This window comes from Alligator mississippiensis, chromosome 1 (genome assembly GCF_030867095.1).
Source record: "Alligator mississippiensis isolate rAllMis1 chromosome 1, rAllMis1, whole genome shotgun sequence".
NCBI classification, from domain to species: Eukaryota; Metazoa; Chordata; order Crocodylia; family Alligatoridae; genus Alligator; species Alligator mississippiensis.
Window position 1 is genome coordinate 457,534,718 of NC_081824.1, and position 23,498 is coordinate 457,558,215.

Below are 23,498 nucleotides of genomic sequence, written 5' to 3' on the forward strand. Positions count from 1 at the left end.
AGCAAGATAGGTAACCAAGTGTCCTCTTTGGGGAGAAACTGTTTATCAAAGGTGCTACAATATCTTCATGGACCCACAAAAAAAGAGAAAGCATCTCTCTCTATTTATTTTGTATGGCCATAGTGTGCAGGAGCCTTTTTATGGACCAGAAGAGTGTCTTTACAAAAACAAAATAACAAGATGGTCTGCTCTGGCCGTTCTGAGATGCCCATCCTGAGACTTTCCTTCACATAGATCTTTTTTTCCTGAGGCTCCTGATACTCAGGTAGGTCCAGGGCTGAAGTGCTGACCTGTACTCTCCCAGTTTGAATTCCTAATTTGAACAGATTTTCTGGCTGACATTGACCTAGTCTTGTAAGGCTGGATTTTCAAAAGACAGCTAGACTGGATTTCCAAGTGTGTTGCATGAGCAAAATCAGCTCCCAGTGTTTGCAACATTCTTGATAACCCTTGCCTTGATCCCTCTATTCCTCATCTGTCAAAGGCAGGTTGTTATATTTATCACTCACCCTTTTTCTCTCATCTTTATTGAGAATCTAAGCCATTTGGGGTAAAAACTATCCTTTCCTGTGTTTCCGTACAGCTCCTCGTATGAGAGGAATCTGATTTCCTTTGGTGAGTCTCGATGTTACTGTAGTACTAACAATTAGTAATCCATAATAAATGGCAAGGTGCTCAAGTTAATTCACTCCAAAGGAGATCTGATTAAGCTCAGCCTGCTGGAACTGGGGTTTTCAGGAAATATAGGCATTTTTTACTCCTCCTAAAAGGGGCTCTTAATATGACCATGCAAGTGTGTGAAATACGGATTTCACTTGAAAATGGTGATTTAGCACATATCACAGGCTTATACTATTTCAAGCCTGTCAAGCCATGAGCTTAGGGTTGGTTCTTTGTTTCCCTGCAAAAGTTGGTGACTTGACTACAACATGAGTAAAGCATTTTATGGTGATTCATACATCATTTAAATGACTTCTAAAGAGTACATTTTTTCCTCTAAAGTTACTATAAATTGAGTAAAAAATACCCCAAGTCCTAAAAAGCTAAATTCAGACATTTGCTTCCTCTAAGGCAGTTATGAAATTAAGGATGCTGAGAATGTGCATTTCACTTTTCTGTATCTTGTCATCCAAACTTTTTCTGATATTTCAAACAAATCTCTTTGCAATCAGAAGATACATCAAATGGTGGATGACTAAAAGGGTTTGAAATTCATGCAGAGGTAGTACCCAGTACAATCAAAGTCTCAAGCAGTTATTTACATTCATGAAAGTATCTGCGTATTCAGTACTCAGGAGTCCTTGTCTTAACAACCAGGTTATAAAACCAGTTCCTGACTCAGCTGCTTTTTCAGTAGACCACTTTTAACAGAGGTGCCCAAAGACATTTTAAAGTCTGGCTTTTGGTGTTTAGGGCCAAACTCAATTCTGTGATCTGTGCAGTGAAATATGTTAAAAGTGTTTAGATCTATTTTAGGACTGCTTTTTCTCTGAGTGTTGTGGGAAATAAACTGACATCCTCAGTCCAGCTCTGAGCCTCTAGCTGTTGGCAATCTGTCCAGAGTAGCCAAGTCTGTCCTCGTAAGTCAGCCTTCAGCTACAGAGGTGCATGGTGAATGCATCTTTCAGGTCACAGAAGGTCTATGTGTAGCAGAGAGACTTTGGCAGGATTATATGGAGAAGTTGTTCTGGCTGGAGTCTGTAAAAGTGGGCTAAATGGGAAAAAATGGGGTGAGAAAAATGTACCCGCATTTCTTTAAACTAAAATTGCATTCAGTTTTGATTTATTTCAAATAAGGGAAAACAATTCTGTTACTATTTGGTTCTCAAATATCTAAAAGGCTGTCACAAAGGAATAGGTGCAACCATTTAGAGGTATGGAAGAACGACAGTATGAAAATGTTTGAGTCCTGTGGCTAGTGAATTTGTAATAGCTATGAAAACACAAGCCTATCACCTTCCATGATCTTTGAACCTGTGCACTAAAGAATAAAGATCTGTTATTCTGCAGAGTTTCCCCCCACTCCTAATTTTCAGCTAAGACTGGAAACAAATACCAAAATTATCCTGACAATCTATTTCCACACCAGTAGGACAGTTTTAGGTGGTTCATATAGTTCATAGATACTTCACAACCTGTCTTTATGAACCCGACTATTTTGCCTTAAGACTTCATCCTGAGAACAGTTGCTGCCATAAGTAACCCGATTAAATCCAGTGGGGCTACTGATAAGAGTAATGGTTCTCACGTGTGTAATGGCTTATATGTTCAGGCCCTCCAAATACTGCAAATTAGGAACAATTCCCCTGAGAATAGCAGTCACACCGGTATGTACCTAATATATGAGAGACCAGAATTGCTTTGCAGCTTGGCCTAGGTTCTGAGCTAAAATCCATAGTGCTATTTTTTTTGAAGCTGTGATTACAGATTGTTTTTAAATTATTAACTGTAACAAGCCTTCAGGATTTTTCAGCCTAAGGCAAATTAAATCATTGAACTCAGGTGTAAGGAAAACAAAAAAAAATCCTCCTATATTTTCCGCAGAGAATAGGAACTCTTCTCTGAAGTAAAATAATACCAGCTGAGAAACCATCATACTGCAGCTAGCAATTTTAACAGTTCAAATAAGTAATAACTCTTTTTGTGGGATCCTGGTATAATTGGCTCTCCAGAGGTTTTCTGGAAACATGCTTAGCATTGTTATGGTTTTCAGATCACACTGCCTAAGACTTGTATCTTTCTTTTGGGAAAATAAAGGTGATTATTTGTAAAAATGCCTCCTTTATTCCTGGATAGATACTTTATACAAAATTGGGTGTTATATATACCATTAGAATTTAGGCAGTCAGTTGTTTGAAGCTTTCACGTGATGCTGTTGGAGAATTACACAGTTGGACATTGTTGCATCATTTCCTGGTACATTTTTTGTTAAGTTAATGATCTTAAAATCCTAACATTTGGGGCACAGAATGCATTCTCTATGACTGTTTGAGTTCATATTTTGTTTTTAAGGAAATATTTGTTTCAATTTTCTGCTCGCTGTAAAGATTTGAGGATATGCTTTGACATGTAGCCACAAAAAGTACCTTGCTATGCAAAAACACAGCATCCAATATTCTTCATTTATACTTGTTGCTATATCTGCACTTGATGGCCTGGTTTTTCTTTGTGTGCATATCTCCCAGTACTTTATTTGTATAGATTTGATTAGATTTAAAAGACACTGCACATGTTCTAGGTAATCCTATCATCAAAACAGGCCACAGTTAAAAAGAGTAATAATCTAAATCAGTAGTTCTCCTTCCTACCACACATAATTTAATCAACCAAATGACCAACTCAGCCTGAAAAAACAGCCGCACTTTCCTATCACGCACAAATCCATGACTTGACACACACATGCATTCCCATCGCAACTACTGTCCTTTCAAACAGATTGCCTTTACAATTTACACTATGAGGTAAATGATTTTTGGCTTAATAGCATTTTGTAATGAAAGCGAAATATCACTTTTGCACCAAACCAAACCAGGTGAGGCAAAACAATGTATATTTTTAAACCCTGAAATGAGTTGAGAAATATATTGTCAGTTTGTAAAAGTTTTGTCATGTACTATTTTGTTCTAAGTATAGTGTAATTCCTTCTCCATTCCCTGAATAATATGCTGCTAGCATTACAGCTCATACTGGAAAAAATACGTTATCCTATTTTGCTCAGAAAAAATATGTTGCCCATCTATAGGCAACTTTCATCCATAGATCTCAAAGAAGCTTGAGCACATTGATTAATGGATACCTGAAATATTTTAAGACTTAGATGTGAGATATGAAGCTTAGTACATTTCCTAAAATAATATAGTGAATAAATAAATGGAAAATTTCTGAGTACCATATAATTGAGGATGTAAAACCGACAGCCCACAATCCCAGCCACAAAATTCCCCTTCTACTGAAGTAATAAAAAGCACTGAAGTGGGAGCATAGCCTGGTGAGTGAGGCACTGAACAACCACTCCAGGTATCCTTTCCACATTTGTAAAAGAGGGTAACAGGTTCTTTTCCCCATCCCCTTGTGTGTCAATCAGTGGATGCTCCACCCTGCTCACCAGTTCTGAGTTCAGGTACTGATTCTGCTAGTGAATTTGGAGAAGTCACTTTTAGCACATCAGTTTCTCCATCTGTAAAATGGAGATTGTGGTTCTGACATCTTTTGCGAGGCACTTCGAGACCTATGCACAAAGAGCTGTAGTGTAATACATGTAAACCCTAACTTCTTCTGACTAGCTAATACAACAGAACATTAACCAACCTATGGAGGTTCTCAATGGAACAAGTAGATTTCCATAGAGACAAATAGCTTTGGATATGTAGTAGAATGAGTCCGAGACATCAAATCTAACCTGCTCTTCTGTTAACTAAACCCAAAATGTTCTGTTTGAAATTGCCAACATCACCTTCTGAAATTGCTCAAGGAAGTTCCCAACACAATTTGCTATGTAGGCTGTTGCAAAAGTATCAGGTGCAGCCGCTAAAGCCAAATCAGTAAGGAATCAGTTTTCATTTCAGTTACATAGGGACTCTTTAGTGACGTGTCTGCAGAATCTGCTTCCTGAAAATGTTATATGAGAGCCAAAATCTGCTCTTGGATTAGAGTCCACATCTTGGAACCACACAGTGGTCCTCTGGCGTGTTTTTTTAATGTAATATTATTTAGAAGTGGCCCCAAACCTGGAATTAATGCTCTGTAGGAAATTCCAAAGTTCTGTAACAAAGGTTGTTCCATTGTAAAATAAAATAAAAAATCCATTTTTAGATTTCCCCATGAAGGGAAAGAGACAAAGAAGTTTCATCAAAATCCTGCCTGTGTTTCATCAAAGCATGTATATGTCCATAACATACTGTACTTGCTCAAATGGAAGACGACACTTATAAGAGGGCCCCCAATAACTAGATCTTATATATGGAAAATTGTAAATTTGTTATAATTTTCCAGTTATAAAATCCAGTTATTGAAGGTTTGCTTTGCATTTTCCCCCTCCCACTACTACAGCAGGGAAAAATAAATTGGGGGGGGGGGGGGGAGTCAGGAAGCTCTTTACTCTCTGCTCCCTCCCAATGTTTCCCCCTAGCAGTTTGTTCTCCTACCCCCATCCTTACTGTCAGACCCTGCTGTCTCTGAGGATATGGAAGTGAGGAGCAAATTTGAAAATAACAACCTTGAAATTAAACACGACTGTAGCAGTTTGCATATAGTACTCATTTACTTACTGGTAGTTTACCCAGAACTGATGCTGTGGGGATGGTGAAATGACCTGCTGGGTCATTTCAAGCTGTGTGCAGGGTTCCTGGTTGCCCAGTGCAGTGTGACTCCAAGCTACTGCCTGCCAACATGTGCCAACTTGCTTTGGCACCCTCTGGCAGGAAACCATGCACACAGCTAAAATGACCAGGCAGATACCGGCTGGGCACCATCCCTGCAGCACAAGGTTTCTGGCCATCATGTGCTGAGCTGCTCAGAGCTGCTGCTCAAGCAGGGGGTGCAACCTGGCAGAGAGAAAGGGATCCAGCTGGCACCTGTTGCTGGGGGAGCAGCTCAGAGAGACTCAGCACGTGCTGGCCAGAAGCCCTGTACTGTGAGGATGGTGCCTGGCCAGTGACTGCCAGGTCATTTTGAGCTCTGTATACAGTTGGCCAGCCAGGAACCCTGCATGCTGAGGGGAGCCTGGGCACCCTTTGCTCACTGGCCATGTGGTAGGTGCTGGGCTGTGCTGCCTCCTCATTAACTTTGCCAGCCCCTATGCATTTTCCAAGTTCAGGTAAGTTGTATGTAATTATAAGATGAGGCTTGATTTTTTTCTCCATGTTAAATGGGGGGGAACTTCATCTTATAATCAAGTAAATATGATAGCGTGTTTTCAGTGAACTGGGATTTTCAAAATAAAATCCCTTCCCTCAGAAATTCCCACCAGTTCCAAGTATAATTGAGTGTAGTTGAAAGCTAGGAGCATGGACTCATGGGAGATGAGTCTCTGGATGCTCCGACACTCCAGTCACTGTAGCTGCCATAGAGATATCCAAGCTACCTTTGAACAGGCTAATTAATTTAAAGGTAGGCCAGGAACGTTATGCAAGCAGCAGAAGTGATAAGGAGGAGCAGTCTGAAGAAGAGAAGATAGGAGAGGAGATCAGTCTGAAGAAGAGGAGATGGAGGGGAGATTGGTAACAGTCTTCAAATACCTGAAGGGCAGTTGAAGAGAAGACGGAGATGGGCTCTTCCCTGCGAATATAGGGGACAGAACTAGCAGCAATTGCCCCAAGCTGCAGCACAGAAAATTCAGGTTGGAGATTAGGAGGAACTCTCTCTGAGGCTTATGAAGCATTGGAACAGGCTACCTAGAGAAGCTGTGGAACCGCCATGCCTGGAAATTTTGAAGAGGGACTTAAACTGATTCTTAAACTTAAACTGTCTGGGATGTTTGCGTTAGGGGTGATGTTTGAGTTAGGGGTGATCCTGCCTTGAGCGGGTGAACTAGATGATCTCATGAGGTCCCTTCCACACTACTTTCCTGTGATCCTGCGATGTAGCCTAAGTCAGGGTCTGTGTAATTTGCATGACTTTCTGCACTGATGTAAGTTGCATCAGGATCTGGAACAATCAGACATTCAGCTCTTCCAGACTGGTTGGGCACAGTAGGCACCTATTACTACACCTTGCTACAAGCTGTAAGGAGAGCAACTCATACTCCCTTTTCCCTAAGCAAATAGCTACACTCTGATAAGCTCTGGACACATGATGCCTTCATTGGTGTAATTTGCACCATTATCATTTTACCCGTGATTGTTCCCAGGGTAATTCTACACTTTCAAGTTATACTAGCATAGAGCTGTACATCATGTGCCCAATTCTTTTTTACTCCAGTGTAAGAGGAAATTACACTGTAAATTTACCATGTGTCCTCAGTTTGTTCCAGTGTTTCATTCAGGCAAAATGGCTCTACTTTTGAACTACTTAGAACTACTTTTGTCTTTCTGCCTTTTGGAGTAATACAAGATTAAAGTATGAAGATGCTCAGAAAGTTTTTGCCTGAGTAACTCACACTAGGTGCATGCAGATATTTGTTGCCATCTATAGACTGAAGGTTTAGGAGTCTGTTAATTACTGTTTAGAAGTGAAGGAATACTGATGCTCTTTGACATGCACAATAGAGGCTTTCACTCTTATGTCTAAAGGACTATGATTTAGGCTCTACTGTTAGCCCAAGTGGGCTAATAGTTATGACTGCCTATTTGCCATCTATGGATCCCAAGAAAAGATCCGTAAGCAACAAATTTACAGAAAACAATGTTACTATGGAAATTGCAGAGAAGTTTTACACCTAAGAACAACTAGAATAATAAATCTGAGCAATCTGCATGGCAAAGAATAAAATGTTTCATTTGGAAATGTGAGAGGCCCATAAAACTAAGAAAGGTCTTTTTTCATCAGTAGCAAAATAAAAAGCCAGGCTAGTCTGAAGGGATTTATTTCCAATATTAAAACAGAACACTCTAAATGTTAATGTTTTTTATTTGTGTTCAAATTAGATGACAGATAAGGAGGAAAGTCAGTTGGGAATACTAAGCATCATGCTGAGATTCTGTATTGCTCTGACACACATTCAATAAAGTGTTTATTTTCTCTCCAGTTTAATGTTGTATTTCTAGCCAATGACATTAGTTCCTATACCAGTATAATAAAAGAGTTGTAGCTCATGTTAAAACCCAGAGAAAGCAGCATGCAGAGGTGCAGAATTCTTTCTTTAAAACTTTCCATTTAAGAGCCATGTTTAAAGGTGAACTTCAAAGCCAACTTACATTTTACTCGTATCTTTTACTGCCATTTTCCAGTGTTCAAAGATGTTTTAAAGTTGTTGTTTCTCTTTGTTGTTCTAATCCTAACATTAGAAGTAAGGGATATCAGGTGCTATTTTTTTACTTGTATACTTTTTTGGTGAACTCCAGAGGAAGGCTGGTGTAGTGATTACAATGCTAGCCTGGGAGCTAAGAGAAAACAATGTTTCCCCGTTCCAAAAAACACTCCCTATATGACCCTGGTCAAGTCACTGAAGGTTGGAGCCACAGAGACTTGAGCAGCTGCATAAGGATTCGGTGGTAGTGCGGGGGACACAAGCCCTGGGTTTCACCTAAGCAGGGCAAGGGAAGAATGGAGGGGGCACTTCACCCTCCTGTCCTGCAACATTAAGATATCACCTTCTTTTTCTGCTAAAAACTAGTGATCATTTGGCTGCTTGACACAAATTAGAGTAAAACAAAAAAGAGGTGACATATCTGTCAACAGCAGCAAACCCCTCATGCAAAAGCCAGGAGGCTGTGTGAGAAGATGCTTGACCTAGCCAGGATTAATTGCAGAAAAGAAGAGTGGGTCTTATGCCTACACTCCTCAGAGGTACACACCTTAATCTGGGCAGTAGGAAGGTGCTTCCTTCCGCTTGAGTTTCAGCCATGTACCCTTCCCTATACGTTAAACCAGCCCTTTCTCATACAGTACATCCTGGAGCAGCTGCCACAACCCTTTCCCCAACAGCTGAGTAGTTAAAGCATTCTCCCAGGATCCAGGAGACAAAGATTTGATTTCCTTCTCCGCCTGAAGTGACTTGTGTCCATATTATGTCTCACCTACCAGAAGAGTGCCTAGTCACCAGTCTTTGAGGTATTCTGGGGTAGCAGTGTTTGGGAACCAGGGGGGAGAGAGAAAGAGAGACTCTGTAAAGTGGTGGTAAGAGCACTTACCCGAGATGGAGAAAACCTTGGGCCCACTCCCCTCAGGCAGAAGAGACAACTGAATCTAGGTCTCCCGCATCCTAGGTGAATGTCCTAATTGCTAGGCTACTGAGCAAGGTGGCACCACTCCTGGCACTGTTTTACATGTTTTAAAGGTACTATGAAAATCCCTATCTGAAAGGGCCATGCCAGTGAGAAAGGCAGGGGACTCCCTAGTTAATGAATCCTCTGAGGTTCAGGTATGAGGTAGGCACCTAGATGCTCAGCACTGTCCAAATATAGGAAGTTTTATGCTTGCCCAATGTGACCCTTAGCTCCACTTAGAAATGAGCTGTCCTTCTGGAAGCCAGTCACTGTTGTGCTAGCAGGAAGCAGATCCTATCTCAAAAACAACTTTAAAAACAGCAGGGCAGAGGGTGACAAGCTGTTTGCATAGAAAGGGTCTTTGTCTAGACAACCCTGACTCCTGCCCCTTCCAGTGCTGGTATTCATGTCTACTTTCTTATTCCTGACTTGTTCCTATCCCTGATGTGAGCTATGATGCCTGACTCCAACTTCCTCACTTTCCCTTGACTTTCCACTACCTGATTCCTGTTTTTGTCCATTTTTTTGGCATTCAGACTCTGATTTAATCAACTAATCCCACCCAAAGCTATGACTCTGTCCTGACTCTGGACTCAGTTTCTTGGCCCCAAGCCCACCATGCCTTGATCATAACCACCAGAGAGGGAAGGTCTATCTAAGACTAACAGCTCATTGGGCTAGTGTGGTTAAGGCACATAAATTTCTTAACCAATGGCACACATGGAAGTGATGTGGCCAGCATCATCTCTGGCTGCCTTTGAGTCCCCAGCCTGACAACGGAGTATTGGCAGGCATGAACTGTGATGCTGACGTTGCATAGTTGTAGCAATGAGCTACAGCATAGTAGGTCACTGCTACTGTGCAGTAGGGTTGGAAATGACCCATACACCACTGGGACTGTGCAGTAATAGCATATACTGCACAGTCATTTAGTACTTGCTAAAGCACATGTAGATGCACCCCCAGAAAAAGGCTTGACTTAATGTCCCTGAAGTCATGTCAAGACATGTTAATCACTCTGTCACTGCACCCCTGCTTGGGACAGCTAGCAGCAAATATTTTGATACTGGGGAATTTAACTAGTGGAAATGGATGCACATGAGGCACTTGCATGGTGCACAGCAGAAAAGTTGAGGGTCTAAGTTTGGAGCTTGGGGAACCATACTTCAGGTGCTTAAGTTCTTTTTCTGCCTCTAAACTGAGTCTTTCTCAGCATATCCATGCTGACAGTTAGGTGCTGGCTTGAGATCACTGGGAAGTCCAGATCTGTGGACTATTTTTACCATATAGCCATAAGCTTGCCTTTTGGTGCTACCTGTATTTGAGCTTGGAAGCCCTCCTGAAATCCAGAACCTGAGTTTAAGCCTGCTTTTGCCCTTCTCCCCACAACTTCCCACAGTGTAGTTGTAACCTACTGGGGAACGACAGAGCACATTCACAGGAAGTCTGCCAGTGCCATCCAGCTATTCCTTTCCAACTCTTCCGCAGCTCACCTTCTGTCTCTATTTCCCAGAGCAGATTTGTTCTGTTGATTAGCATTATTTTCCTCCAGTTCTACCCAGGTGCATCTGTAGTGGCGCTTAGCAGCAGCCACAGCAAGAACGATCATCACATCTGCTGGCCAGAGAGCACAGACACATACTAGTAATACAGGAGGGGGTATGATTTCATCTGCAGCTCCAAGAACCTTCATATTCCTAATACAATATAATTTCAGAGGCACTGAGATTTCACTGAACTGAGGTCCAATGGCAGGATCATGTTAGGTCACTGAGGTCAAAATAACTTGGCAGAAAACTACAACAAACTGGATGTCTTGATTGCTCGCTTAAATGCCAAAGGACCCTTTTGTCTCAGGCTAGCTGTGCAGAGAGATTCATGAGCACTTGTCATCTCTGAATGCCCCCACAGCAGATCCATGGTTGATATATGCGCCAGTGGAACCGTGCCAAACTGGACAGTATGCACAGCAATAGCAGCAAATACCATCCTGTAAGTGTTCACATTGTGGTTTCTAGCTTCAAGGTTGTTGAGGAGATGCAAGTGGTCTGTAGCCTGATTTATAGAAGGATTCTCATGTGGAGCAAAGGAGACATCTCGCAGACATGCTCAGAACTTAAGTGCAGTGTAGACAGATTTTGTACAAGTTTAAAGATGTGAAAGGATGGATCAAGAGGCTTGGGGTGATGGTAAATAAACTCCAGGGTGGACCTGTTAGCATAGAGATTGCTTCTGTTGTCTCAATTCCCTATTTGGCAAATAATAAAAATAACACTTCCTCCTGTGTAGAATATTAATAGCTGTCCACAACCTTTGGTGGACCATAATAATAATGGCAACCAGAGAGGACACTGAAACGTGAGCTACAGAAAGCCAGAGGCCGGTGTTGACAGATGGCTAAAAATCCAAACACAAAGTAACAAAGGCATAAAATGCAAGGAAAAGCCCAGGATTGTTTGAATTATATTCAGAACTGTGATTCCTTTGGCCTGCATCATACAAAAAAGAACAATCAGTTATGAAATAAAAAGGTCTTTTAATAGGGATGTGATCATTGGAAAGACATAATTTCAGTCACTCATTTTCTCTACTTAAATTTTCATTATTTCTTTGGAAGATAAAGAATGTTGCTTTTTCGGGTGATGGGAGCTATTTTCATGTTGCAGTTTCAGTAGTATGTATGGCATGTGTGATTTTCCTCACACCTTGGTCACCACCTACAGCTGAGTTTAGGGTTTTGTTTTTGGGGGTGGTTTTTTAGAGCTTTTCATTTGCTTCTTTTAATCTGTTCTTTCCCAGATTATCTTTCAGCACTCCCTACCCTCTAAAATCACCCAATGTGTTGGGATAACAGATCAGCTTCTATAGTCTGCAACTGTTTTACAGTTGAGTGGAATATTGATTTCTGTGAAAAACGCACTAAGGGGGAATGGTGTAGAAATCAATATTTCATTAGGCAGACCAGAGTGGCAGCGGTAATACAGCAATGACAGATCCACAGACCTGAGATACTGGGTCAGACACCATGAAATTAGAGCTATAACAAAAGCTGACACAAATATCAGAAAAAGTAGTGCAGGTACAGAGCTGGGTTCACTTCCTTGCCTTGTTACTATAGTCTCAGGAGCACGTGTTCAGTGGGAATACTACCCTTGTACTTCATGGAAGTGATATGAGGATAAATTCATTAATGTTTCTGAGGTAAGTGATAAAAGCTGGACAAAACTCTGGGTGACCTGATTGAATAGTTTCAACCAAAAACAGAAAAAAGATTTTGGAAATGTTTCATATATGTTGATAGTTCCAAACGAAACAAAGTCCAATTTTAAGAAAGCGTTTTAAATGTATTAATCGAGAAAAGATTCAGTTTTGGATTGAATGAAATCATTTGGACAGCAGAAAACACTATTTATTTCCAATTTTTAGGCTAGGCCACTAAACTGAAACATAATTATAGAAAACAAGCGCCCAGCCACAATAGCGATGAAGGCCATGGGAATAGTTGGGTCCAGCTAAGTAAGACAGTGGTTTAAGGGATCCTTTGTGGAAACTAAAGTACTGTAGCAATAAAAAGATTTTGAAAAATGTATTTGAAGACTAAATGACAAGGTGCATGAGAGTTCTTGCATTTGTCAAAGTAAAGTGAGCTCGCTTATGGGCTAGGGGCAGAAATTACACATAAACCAGTATAAGTGATCGGAAACTGGTTTAAACCTATAATAGGACAGAAGTTCAATGCACATAAACCAGTTTGAAAATGACAGAAACTGTTTTAAGTTAGACCTGGACGGACATAGTAGTATCCAACTTAACTGATTTATGGTAAATTGGTCTATCAAACTTTTGTCCCAGATCCCCTCCTGACTCATGTTACCTCTCAGTCACCCAACATCCCAGGATGCTTTGCACCTCCCCTGCATATTGCAACCCCCTCCCCTGTAGGGTGGCCAACTGGAACATGTCTCACTCTGCTGCTCCAGCCCAGCGCCTAGCTGGCCTCCCCCCAGGCTGTCACAGAGCTGAGGCAGCAAATCCTCCCACTGCAGGACAGCAGAAGGGGAGGCGAGGAAACAGAGCCCCCGCCCCAGCCCCTGCAACCAAGCCCAGGTCTGCCATCCTGTGGGGAGCTGAGAGGAACCCCCCACTCTTCAGCCGGGTACCTGCTCAGATCAGCTGGTTGGAGGCGGGGGGGAGCAGGTCCTTTTCTGCACCCCCAGAGGAGACCCACTTTGAGGGTCTCCTCTGCCCCAGGGTCCACCAGCCTGCCCTACCCCAGGGCATCAAGGGAAATCCCCACCCCCCTGGACCTTTCTCTCGCTGCATGACTCTACTGGTAGGCACCTGGTCCAGGGGACTGCTCCCCCCTCCCACCTGGGGCAGCAGATGAGCTGAGCAACTGCATGGGGGAGGGGATGGAGGGGGAGGAACAGCCCTCTCCTCCTGTGGCACGACAGTCTCAGGCTGGAGGACCTCAGGATGGGGGACCCCAGACCAGAGCCTGCTCCGCTCCTTCTACATGCAAGGGTGGGCCTAAGCCACAGCCCTGCCCAGCTGCATAATGGGAGGAACCTCCTCCATGCCCACATGCCATGGCTTGCAGGATCTATGGCTGGGGTGGGGGAAACCCTGAGGTGGGGGCTTCCCCCTATATGGACCAGCATCTGGATGGGGAGCTCCTCAACCCTTGGGGGGACACAGAAGGGGGTAGGCATCCAATCAGGGATGACCCCCACTTGGCCTGGCTCGGCAATGGCAGGCAGGCTGGGAGAAGTGCTGTAGCACCCCCCTGGCTTCTGGCCTGGAACAGTGCAAGCATCTGGCTGCCTGTCCCAACTGGAAAGTAAACCTCAGTTCAGTTCATTTTCAGTCCAATTTATGCAGTTTAGAGAAATCTGCAAAGATTGAATCAATTCTGCCTCAGGCTTTTTAACTGTCTGTACTTAGCCTTAGCATTTATACACTTCTCAAGCCAGACCGTGTAGTTAACAGATGTTACTACTTTCACCCCCTCACTGGAATTCAGAGTTATGAAGACCAATGTTGTAATGGGAATAAGTGGTAGCTAAGTGGTATGTTTGAAATAAAATGAGACACGCACCATGGTAGTGAAGCCTCTCTAAAACATGCAGTACCTATCTGGTGTATAAATTGTAGGAATAGAATAAAGGATCACCATAACATCAAAAACTCATTGCAGTGCAGGGGAGTCCTTCCAATAGCTTTGAAAGACTTTCTATTTAGTCAATAAGCAAAATACAAGATTCAAATGCTTAGGGTCTGATTTGATTCTTATTCATCTTGATTCTTGTGGATGCTTTTCCACAAATAGGTATGGAATAACTCCAGTGAAAGCAGATGGGCCCATAGATGGACTAACCCCTGGCAAGTAAAGCTGTCCTTCTTTTAAAAAGCTGGAAACATATAACACAGCCTTTAAAAGAGGTTTAGCTTCAACACAATAGGAACAAATGTGCCCTTCGATGAATCAGGGATAAATTTGTCACATTTCCAAATGCCTGCTTTTCTATCCTGAACTTCTTATTTCTTAGGCTTTCGAATACACAGACTACTAAACTGTGCTCAGCGGCCCTGGTACAATTTACTCCAGATGTATGCCTTGAGCTTCACTTCTTTATTTATGTGTCTATAGCTTGAAGCTTTGGCTACACACAAAGGCTTAGCTTACACTACAGTCAGTGCTGTCAGCAGAAATCAAATACTCTCAACAACACTTTGGGTGACATTCTGTTTTTTCCTGATCAGCTAAATGGTCATTTTTTAGTTGTCTACAGGACATTTTTGGTACCCTATGTCCCCAGTAGGATTCTGTTCTTGGACACACACCCCAGCACACATGGACAACTATGTATACATCCAGACTGGCCAACAGCAAGAATGAGAGAGGATACATTCACATCTTTTCCCCATATAGCTCAGTGGCTAGGGCAATCTGCTGCCAAGCTGATGGCTGCACCTTTCTCCCCAACCACTGAACTATAGAGAAAAAAGGGATACACACATACAGCCTTTTTCTGGTCCCGAGGCTAAGTCTGATAGTCAAGAGCTTTGACCAACACCATTTTTAGGTGTCTAAGGTTGCTACTGCACATATTCAGTCTGTCTGACTGTGGTCCCACAGAGTCATTCATGTGTGCAGGGTCAGACATTCAGGCATAGCATTCCTCTGGGTATGAATGCCAAAAATGCCTTGTAGGCAGTGCCACAGCAAGGGGGTGGGGTGAGTGGGGCAACTGCCCTGGGCACCAAAGCAAAGGGGCGCCAACAGGCACTGCCCAACCAGGGCAGGGAGTGGGATGGAGCCGTGAGCAGCTTGTTTGGTGGGCTGCTGCTGCCTGCACTTCCGGGCAAGAATGGGGGTCATGTCTTCCCAAGACCTGCGCATGGGACAAGGGCGGGCTACCACTGCGGGCTTTGCCCCGGGTGCCAAACTTCACTGCTACGGCACTGCTTGTAGACAACCAAATATGGTCATTTAGACAAATAGAAAAGAACAGAATGGCACCTTTTCATTACATCTACACTTCTTGACAGCAAGCCCGCTCCCTCCCCACCCCAGCTGTCTTAAGTGGGGAAAAAAAAAGTCTTCTGCCATGGCTGGCACTTGGTGAATGTTGACACTTTGGATCTCTCACTCCAACTCCTTCATAGCCCAGTTTTTTCTTCCCCCTTTTCACCTGCATAGAAAGCTTACTTTAAGTACGTAACAAGTATTCCACTCTGCATGCAACTACAGATAGATTTGAGCTAACTTTGACATAGCTGCTGAAGCATCTCTTGAACACCCATGAGGCTGGTCACAAAGGTGGGCTGATGTGGGTATGTGTAATGTTTACCGCCTCATTAAAGGCAATAAACAGAACACAGCAGAAGGATAGTGCATTATTCAGTTGTCTTGGAGTATGCATACTTTTAAAACACTCTATTTAATCCTCTGTTTTCTCACCAGTGCAGTGAGATTATTTTCTTGTTGTCTACTTGTTCTAATTAAATTTCACAGTGCCTGGAAAATGACTTGCTGCACAGCTGAGGAATTTGGTAGTGTAGTCTCGGAGAACCATGTGATATGCCAAAGCCCTGAAGTGGGCAGGTTATATTCATGTCCAGTGGGGTATCATTCCTTAGCTGTGAGGTTTGCAAATGTCTTGTGTGAGGATTTGTTCATTTACTATCAACTGAGGTCAAAGTTTAAATATTTCATCTCCAAGTGCATGTATGTGAAAAATCCTTAACATCCAGAAACTAATTAAAAGATCAAGGCAGCTCCCAAGATTTCAGCTCTTTGTTAAAGCCCTAAAGGACAGTCCATGGAGATTTGTTATCGATCGCCAGGGGATTAGGACTCAACCCAAAGTACCCATATCCTTGGAGTCTGATCTTTCATATACCCATGCTCAAACCTAACAGGGTATATATTTAATATATTCTTAATATGCCATTTTATGCTTTTAGCAATTTGAGGTACAGACTGCCTCTTACTGTGTGTGCCTAGTGTATGAGGCCCCCAATTCAGATAGGAATCTTAGGATGCTATCGCAATGCATCTAAATTAATGTCTGTATTATTCTCGGGAGTATGCACCTATCCATTATGTATATAGAGTCCCTAGGACTCAACCTTTTCATTTTTTTTAGACTCAAGGCACCCCCCCACCCCCCACAACTTTTCAACATTTCACAGCAGCCCATTTAAAATGAATATTCATATGTTATGAATATTATAATCTAAATATAATTGCAGTGTTCATTACTACTTGATTATATCTTAATAATTATGTTATACTTGCGCCACTGCCACTGCAGCCAGGCAATCTATTCTTTGGTGGGCATTATGTAGGTATATCAACAAAGAGAAAAAAATGGATCCACATAGTGTATTAGAGTTCACTTGAGCTAGCAGAAGCTCAAGATGGTATATTCACAGATTTATATCACCCTGAGCTCCGCACAGCAAAAACTAACTAACTAACAAATATGGGAAAAGCCCTAAAATACAGGCAGCTATCTACTGAAAGATGTAGCTGCTGGTGCAAGTAAAACACTTTTGAAAAATCAGGCTCCTTATCATGCATTTAAATACAGATTTAAGAACCTGTTTTGGGCAGCCATTAACATCCCTGCTGTTTTGTTGGTTGTTTTTTTTTTTTGGGGGGGGGGGGGGGGTTAATTTTTAAAAGCAATACAAATGATCCACATTTTTATAAGGCTATATCCCATTTCTATACCTATTCCAATAGAAATCTGAGTTATAGGCAAGAGTCCTGGTTTATATATATATATATATAGAGAGAGAGAGAGAGAGAGATCTCCTATATAGAGAGATATATAGTGATGTTTCATTTTGATCATGGAAAAATGTGGATTTTACTCTTTTAATCTAGAAATTGGGGATTATTTTTTTTTTTTATCAGAGAAAACCAGGATACATGGTAATGGGTAATACATAACAAAATATCTCTACAAAGTATTATTAAATGCTGTCAATTTTTTTCAAAATAGTTTTTTTTTTTTTAATAGGAAAGTAAATATTAGAGGTTTCCTGAAAAAAGGCTGAACAACAATACAGAGAATATGCAACCATGTGTGTCTAATATTTTGCCTAATCAACTTCTCTCTCTCTTTCACTTGCAGGAAAACATAAACATCGATGAAGCTTCCAGGTGCTTGGTGAAACACATAATTGCTAGTGAGAGTGATTCAATGCAACCCATTGAACCGGATATTATAAAACCACACTTGAATTCTTCCAAGATTGTCACTTGTTCAGCTTGCTTTAAATCCTAAGGGACTTCCAGACTATTCCCGGATACTTGAGCTGAGCAAGTAACTCACAAGGAATGTTTTCTCCAGCACATACAGATTATTCCTCTGCTCACTGAACACCCATGAGCAAATTGAGATTTTCTCAAGTGTATTTGATATTTAAAAGTATTCAATGATTTTTTGACCCCTTGGCTTGAGTATGAATGCTCATATTCTTTATGAGTACTTGATAGTAACTACTAAAATTGTCTCAGTTTGGTGTAATTGGTCAGCTAGGTCACATAAGGCTGTTCCTGCTTTCTGATGAAGTGTCCACCCACCTCTGTAATGAATATTCTGACTGTGATTTAAAATTTGGTTACTGCAAGTACTTACCCCAAGGCTTGGCAATTTGCTTTCTAAGAACATTTCTCATTAAGCAGCTGCGTGAATGTTCACTAAAAGCAAATACAAAAGGTGACAGGAGCCAGTATTTTTTCAGGTTTTGCCAGGCTCTATTGAGTATATATTACAAAAGATCACACTAACACATGAAACATCATTTGTGGTAGTGCAGAGCATTGAACTGGCAGTCAGCAGACCTGGATTCTTTTACCAGCTTTGCCAATGACCTCATGTGGGACCCTGAGCAAGTTACTAACATTTTATGCACTTCTTTTACTCATGCAACCCTTGACTTATCATACCTTTTTTTTTTAGACTATAAGCTCTTTGGGATGGGGAGAGAGGCTGTCTCCTACAATGTGTTTATTCAGTGCCTAACACAGTGGGCCTCGTTGGGTCTTCCAGACACTACTGTAATATAAATAATAATTTCAGTGAATGGCAAGACAGATATGAACAGACGATACAGAGAGAAGCTTTTGGGGAGTTTTTGTATGGGGAGAATCCGGTTCTCAAAATCAAAGCATCTCATAGCTGAATCTGCTACTAAACCGCTTGCACTTCAGAGCAGCAGAATCAAGGACACTGTCTTAACTAATCAAAGGCTGGTATATACTGCTTGAAACTCCAGGTTGTAAATATATTTTTGTCACAGAGTTTCAGAGTAAGAGACAAAACAGAAGTCATTACTTTAAAACAAGCAGGCAAACAAAATGTGCCAATGACAAAATGGGCTCACTTATCCAGCTGGATGTATTCAGAGAAAAGTGTTTTCAAGCTTAGGGAACTCCTGATTTTTAATTTAACCTCTGACAGGCTTCCACTGTGCTCTGGGTCAAGTCACTTAACTTTACTGTTCCAGTTTCCACGTCTGTAAATCAGAGATACTGGTAACTGTACTTGCCTACCTCACAGGGTTTTTTGCAGGTTGATAGTTGTGTGCTGCTGCAAGATTAAAAGCATTGTACAAGTGCTAAGTACTACTATTGCTCAGATTGAAATAGAATGACCGAGAGCCCTATAGCACGGATACACGGCCCTCTGATGTCTTATACTTTTTAACAGAGAAAGGGCTAATCTTCACTGTTAACTTAAGTTACTTCTCTTTGAGTGTTGCATCGCTGTGATCACTCTCTAGGCACACCGAATGATCAGATTAGTACCTGACAAATTGTGCTAATTCAAGCTGTAGCTGCATTCTCACTGCTTTCATTAGCATAGATGTCACCATAAAGGTCCAACTGACAGGCTAGCACAATCAAGCTTAACTCTAGCTCAGAATCTGTGTGTGTGGACAGGAGTTGGGTTAAGGATAACACTCAGGTTAGACCTTGAGCTAACACTACAATGAAAACAGCATATTGTCTCACTTTCCTATAAGCTAACATGTCTCAGACTTCTGCCAAACTGTGTTGTAACCTGGTCCCCAGGTTATTGATGTCTTTTAACTGTCATCATAAATAGCATGTCTTCAGATGTTTCCAATCTGTGTTCATTAAGCAGTAAGGTAATTTCCTCCCACAAATAACTGTTTGAGAGCTTTGCTTCACTAAGGACGTAGGCAAATTATTTGCTTGCTAAAAAGAAGCAAAAATAAAACAGAGAAAAAAAAACGTTATTTTTCCTCCTCAATGTACTGTATTAATGTTCCAACCATCCTGCTTTGGCTCTACTATGGGACCTTTACCACAACCAAGGATTCAGACCCAACTTTCCATGTTGGACAAATAGAGTTCCATAACCAGGGCCGAATTTGGCTCTGACTGGATTGCACAAGATGTACTGAGGCTACATTGCTTGATCGTCACACTTATCAATGCATCAATGCAGTACAATACTGGTCTCTTTTAACTTATGTAATAAATTACATAATTCCAGAAAACTTGCTATTGAGCGCACACAGTTTTTATGCTGCAGAAGTGATGACCAACTTTCTGGGTACTTGCAATAAATCAATAAATACAGGAATGACACCTGTGCTGTGAGTTAATGGAGCCTCAGCAAGCTGCACTCATTTGGGGACTCCAAAGTAAAAGCTCTATAATTAAGAATTAAAGTAATTACCTGTGGCCAAATCCTTTCAGGGTAGATTATAAAAGGTAGCTGTATTATTTGAATTCCTGCATGGATAGAATTTCCTTATGTCATTCAGGATAATCTCATGAGGTTCAACAAGGACAAGTGCAAAGGCCTACACTTAAAATGCAAGAATCTCATGCACCAATACAGGCTTGGGACCAAGTGGCTAAGCAACAACTTTAAAGAAAAGGACCTGGGGGTTACAGTGGACAATAAGCTGACTATGAGCCAGCTGTGTGCCCTTGCTGCATTAGTAGCACCGTTGCCAGAAGATTGAGGGAAGTAGTTATTCCCCTCTGTACTCCACTGGTGAGGCCACATCTAGAGTCCTGTGTCCAGTCCCCCCCGCTCAACTACAGAAAAGATGTGGAGAAGTTGGAGAGAGTCCAGCAGAGGGCAACAAAAATGTTTACGGGGCTAGGGCACATGATTTATGAGAAGGGGCTGAGGGAACTGGGTTTATTTAATCTGCAGAAGAGAAGACTGAGGGGGGATTTAATAGCAGCCTTCAGCTCCCTGCAGGGGGGTTGCAAAGAGGATTAAACTGGACTGTTCTCAGTGGTGGCAGATGACAGGACAAGAAGCAACCATCTCAAGATGCAGCAAGGGAAGTTTAGGTTAGATATTAGGAAAAACTTTCTCACTAGGAGGATGGTAAAGCACTTTCTCACTAGGAGGGTGGGTTACCTAGAGGGGTGGTGGATCCCCATCCCTTGAGGCTTTTAAGGCCTGGTTCAACAAAGCCCTGAATGAAATGATCTAGTTGGGGATGGTTCTGCTTTGAGCAGGGGGTTGAACTAGATGTGACCTCCTGAGGTCCCTTTCAACCCTAATTTTTTATGATTCTATGATATAGTCTATGCCATCTTGCTATCTCTGTTGTTTACAAGAGTGCGGTTTTTCATTCTATGGACAATGTAAGTCAAAAAGACTTTTGTCCTGGACTCCTGGAATATCCTTGACCTTGTTATGGGAAGATATAGGGTATGGTTCTCTAAAGCAGGCACCTTGGCCGCATCTACACAGGACGCTGACTGCACAGTTGTTACTGTGCAGTCATTTAGTACTTGTAAAAACATGTATAAACTAGGGGTGTGTGAAATGGGCCATATTCGATTTGGATTTGGATTTGGCCCAGGGATACTGATTTGATTAGTTGATTTAGATCATTGTCCCTGATTCAATTTGGCCAAATCTGAAGATTCATTGCTGATTCGGAGAATCAGGGATTCAGCCATAGATGCAGCTTTAAATATTATTTCTACATACCTCAAGGTACCAGGAGCAGCCCATGAACACTGTGATGCTGAGGTGGATGGAGCATCCCACAGGAGTGCAGGGAAGTATTTCTGGTCCACTTCTGGGTCTACCGGGCAGCACACTGGAGGGCCCCACCACATCCTCCAGCTCGGTGATCAGCTACAGAGGGACTGCAGGTGCCCACCCCAGACTCAGGAGGCACCAGTCGTTGAGCTGACGGGGTGCAGGGGGGGGCCCATGTGCTCTCCAGTGGACCTAGAAGTGGACCAGAAGTGCTTCTGGTCCACTTCTGGGTCTGCTGCCAAGTGCACTGGGCTCTCCCCCCATGCTCCTGTGGGACACTTCATCTGCCCCACCATTGCAACATTCATGAGCCACCTGGTACCTTGAGGTATGTAGAAAAAACATTTAAAGCTGTGTCTATGTCCAAATCTCCGAGTCTTTCTGAATCTCTCCAAATCAATTCGGAGGGTTTCGATTCGATTTGGAGAGATGAAAGGGTCTCTTGGTTTGATTCGGATTCAGAGATTCAGCCACCAATTGGGCCAAATCTCCACTGAATCAAATCAAAGACCGAAGCTTCACACAGTCCTAGTATAAATGAGTAGTAAATGCCTGCATAGTAACCTGAGTTAGTGCCAACAAACATCCTGTAATGCTACTGCACACTAGCCTAATACTACTGCTCAGTAGTGTTGCATCATGGTTTTTGCCACGTGATGCTACTGTGCAGTCAGCGTCTCATGTAGATGCAGCCCTTGTGTATTTGATTCTAGGGGGAAGTGAACAGAAAGTGGACTTAAAAATTATATCAGATCTGAATTTTTCAAGGTATCTCACAGTATCTTTGTACTGGTAATGAGCCTGCAGACTGATAGGGAGTGGGAAACCAGGACTGAAACCTCTTGAAAAGGAGACATTTCTTTTCTTTTTCCCTAGTACTCTGGAAACATTTTGATACTTTAGTGCTAGGCTTTCCAAGCCAAGGCACCCACAAGTCTAGCAATAATAATGCCAGTTTGCATTTTTATATTATCTTACATCTTTGGCTTCCTGTACAAAGACCTGACTTTTAAACACTCCCTGAGAAACAGGTAAATATTATGAACTGAGCTTTTCAGATGAGAAACCTGGCACACAAAAGAGCACATTCTTCTTTACTGAACCTGAAAGATCACAATGAATCTGATGGGGCTGGCTTCCATGAGAGCTCCAGGCAGCTGGCCCCTCTTATGAACCGCCTTTATGCTACTTCTGCATTGTTTTTGTAGACAACAAAGTTTTCCTGAAATTTTTCCAATCAGAAATCCACTTATTTCCAGTAGCAGCTAGTCTGAGGATCACGAGTTGCTTTGCATGTACTTCCTTGATTATTTATTGGACAGCTGATCTTGTTTTGGGTGCCTTCCTTATTTTTATAACATAATCAGACTTGTTATATTTTTGTACAGGATCTTGTCCATCTGGATTAAATGGAACTTGTTAAATACATTTTAATGCAGGGAAATGCAATTTGTGTCAATTGCTGAGAGACAGTCAATGCAAATATTTTACTGCACCACAATTTATGCATGTGACAGAAGGTCCTTATTCATATTTTTGGCAGAACATAGAGTATATATGTTTTGTAAAATGAATTCATTAAACAAGTAAAGAAACCTTTGCTATGGCCCCATGCAAAATTCAGCTGTTCTTTTATGAAACCCATCTTCAATTCATGCTTTTCTTTTAGAATTATTTTGATTGGTGATGTTAAATATAATTTGTCCCTTCATCTTGTGAGAAGATGTGCTTGGCATTAATAAAAATGTTACATATTTGAACAAAAAGCTTTTTCTTGCCCCTTAATCATTTCTATTTTAAAGGTAGTTCAAGATGCAGTTTACAGGCCCAACATCTGAAAGGGCCTCATTTCAGCCTCTCATTTTTACAGGCAAAATTTTATATCCACAAATAAATGCCCAAGCACTTTTGTGCTGTAAGTAGCTGTATGCTCAGCTCATGATATTTAGATGGGCAAGAAGCTGACTGCTTGCTGATCAGATGCTTAGATGTCTATGTACGTCTAGGAATTTGGAATGTCTAACAACACCCAGGTCGTTCACAGCAGCAGGGCATACCCCACCTAACT

The 23,498-nt window shown here is 41.9% G+C and overlaps 1 protein-coding gene across 1 annotated transcript in view; it reads left to right on the forward strand.

The window, feature by feature from the left end:
* Positions 1–23,196, forward strand: part of RAB38 (RAB38, member RAS oncogene family) — a 40,602-nt gene extending 17,406 nt beyond the window's left edge. The window contains exon 3 of the mRNA XM_006273023.4: positions 17,513–23,196. Within this exon, the coding sequence (XP_006273085.1) occupies positions 17,513–17,665 (153 nt within the window). The 3' untranslated portion in view covers positions 17,666–23,196. The remainder of the gene's footprint in view (positions 1–17,512) is intronic.
* Positions 23,197–23,498: the final 302 nt, after the last annotated feature.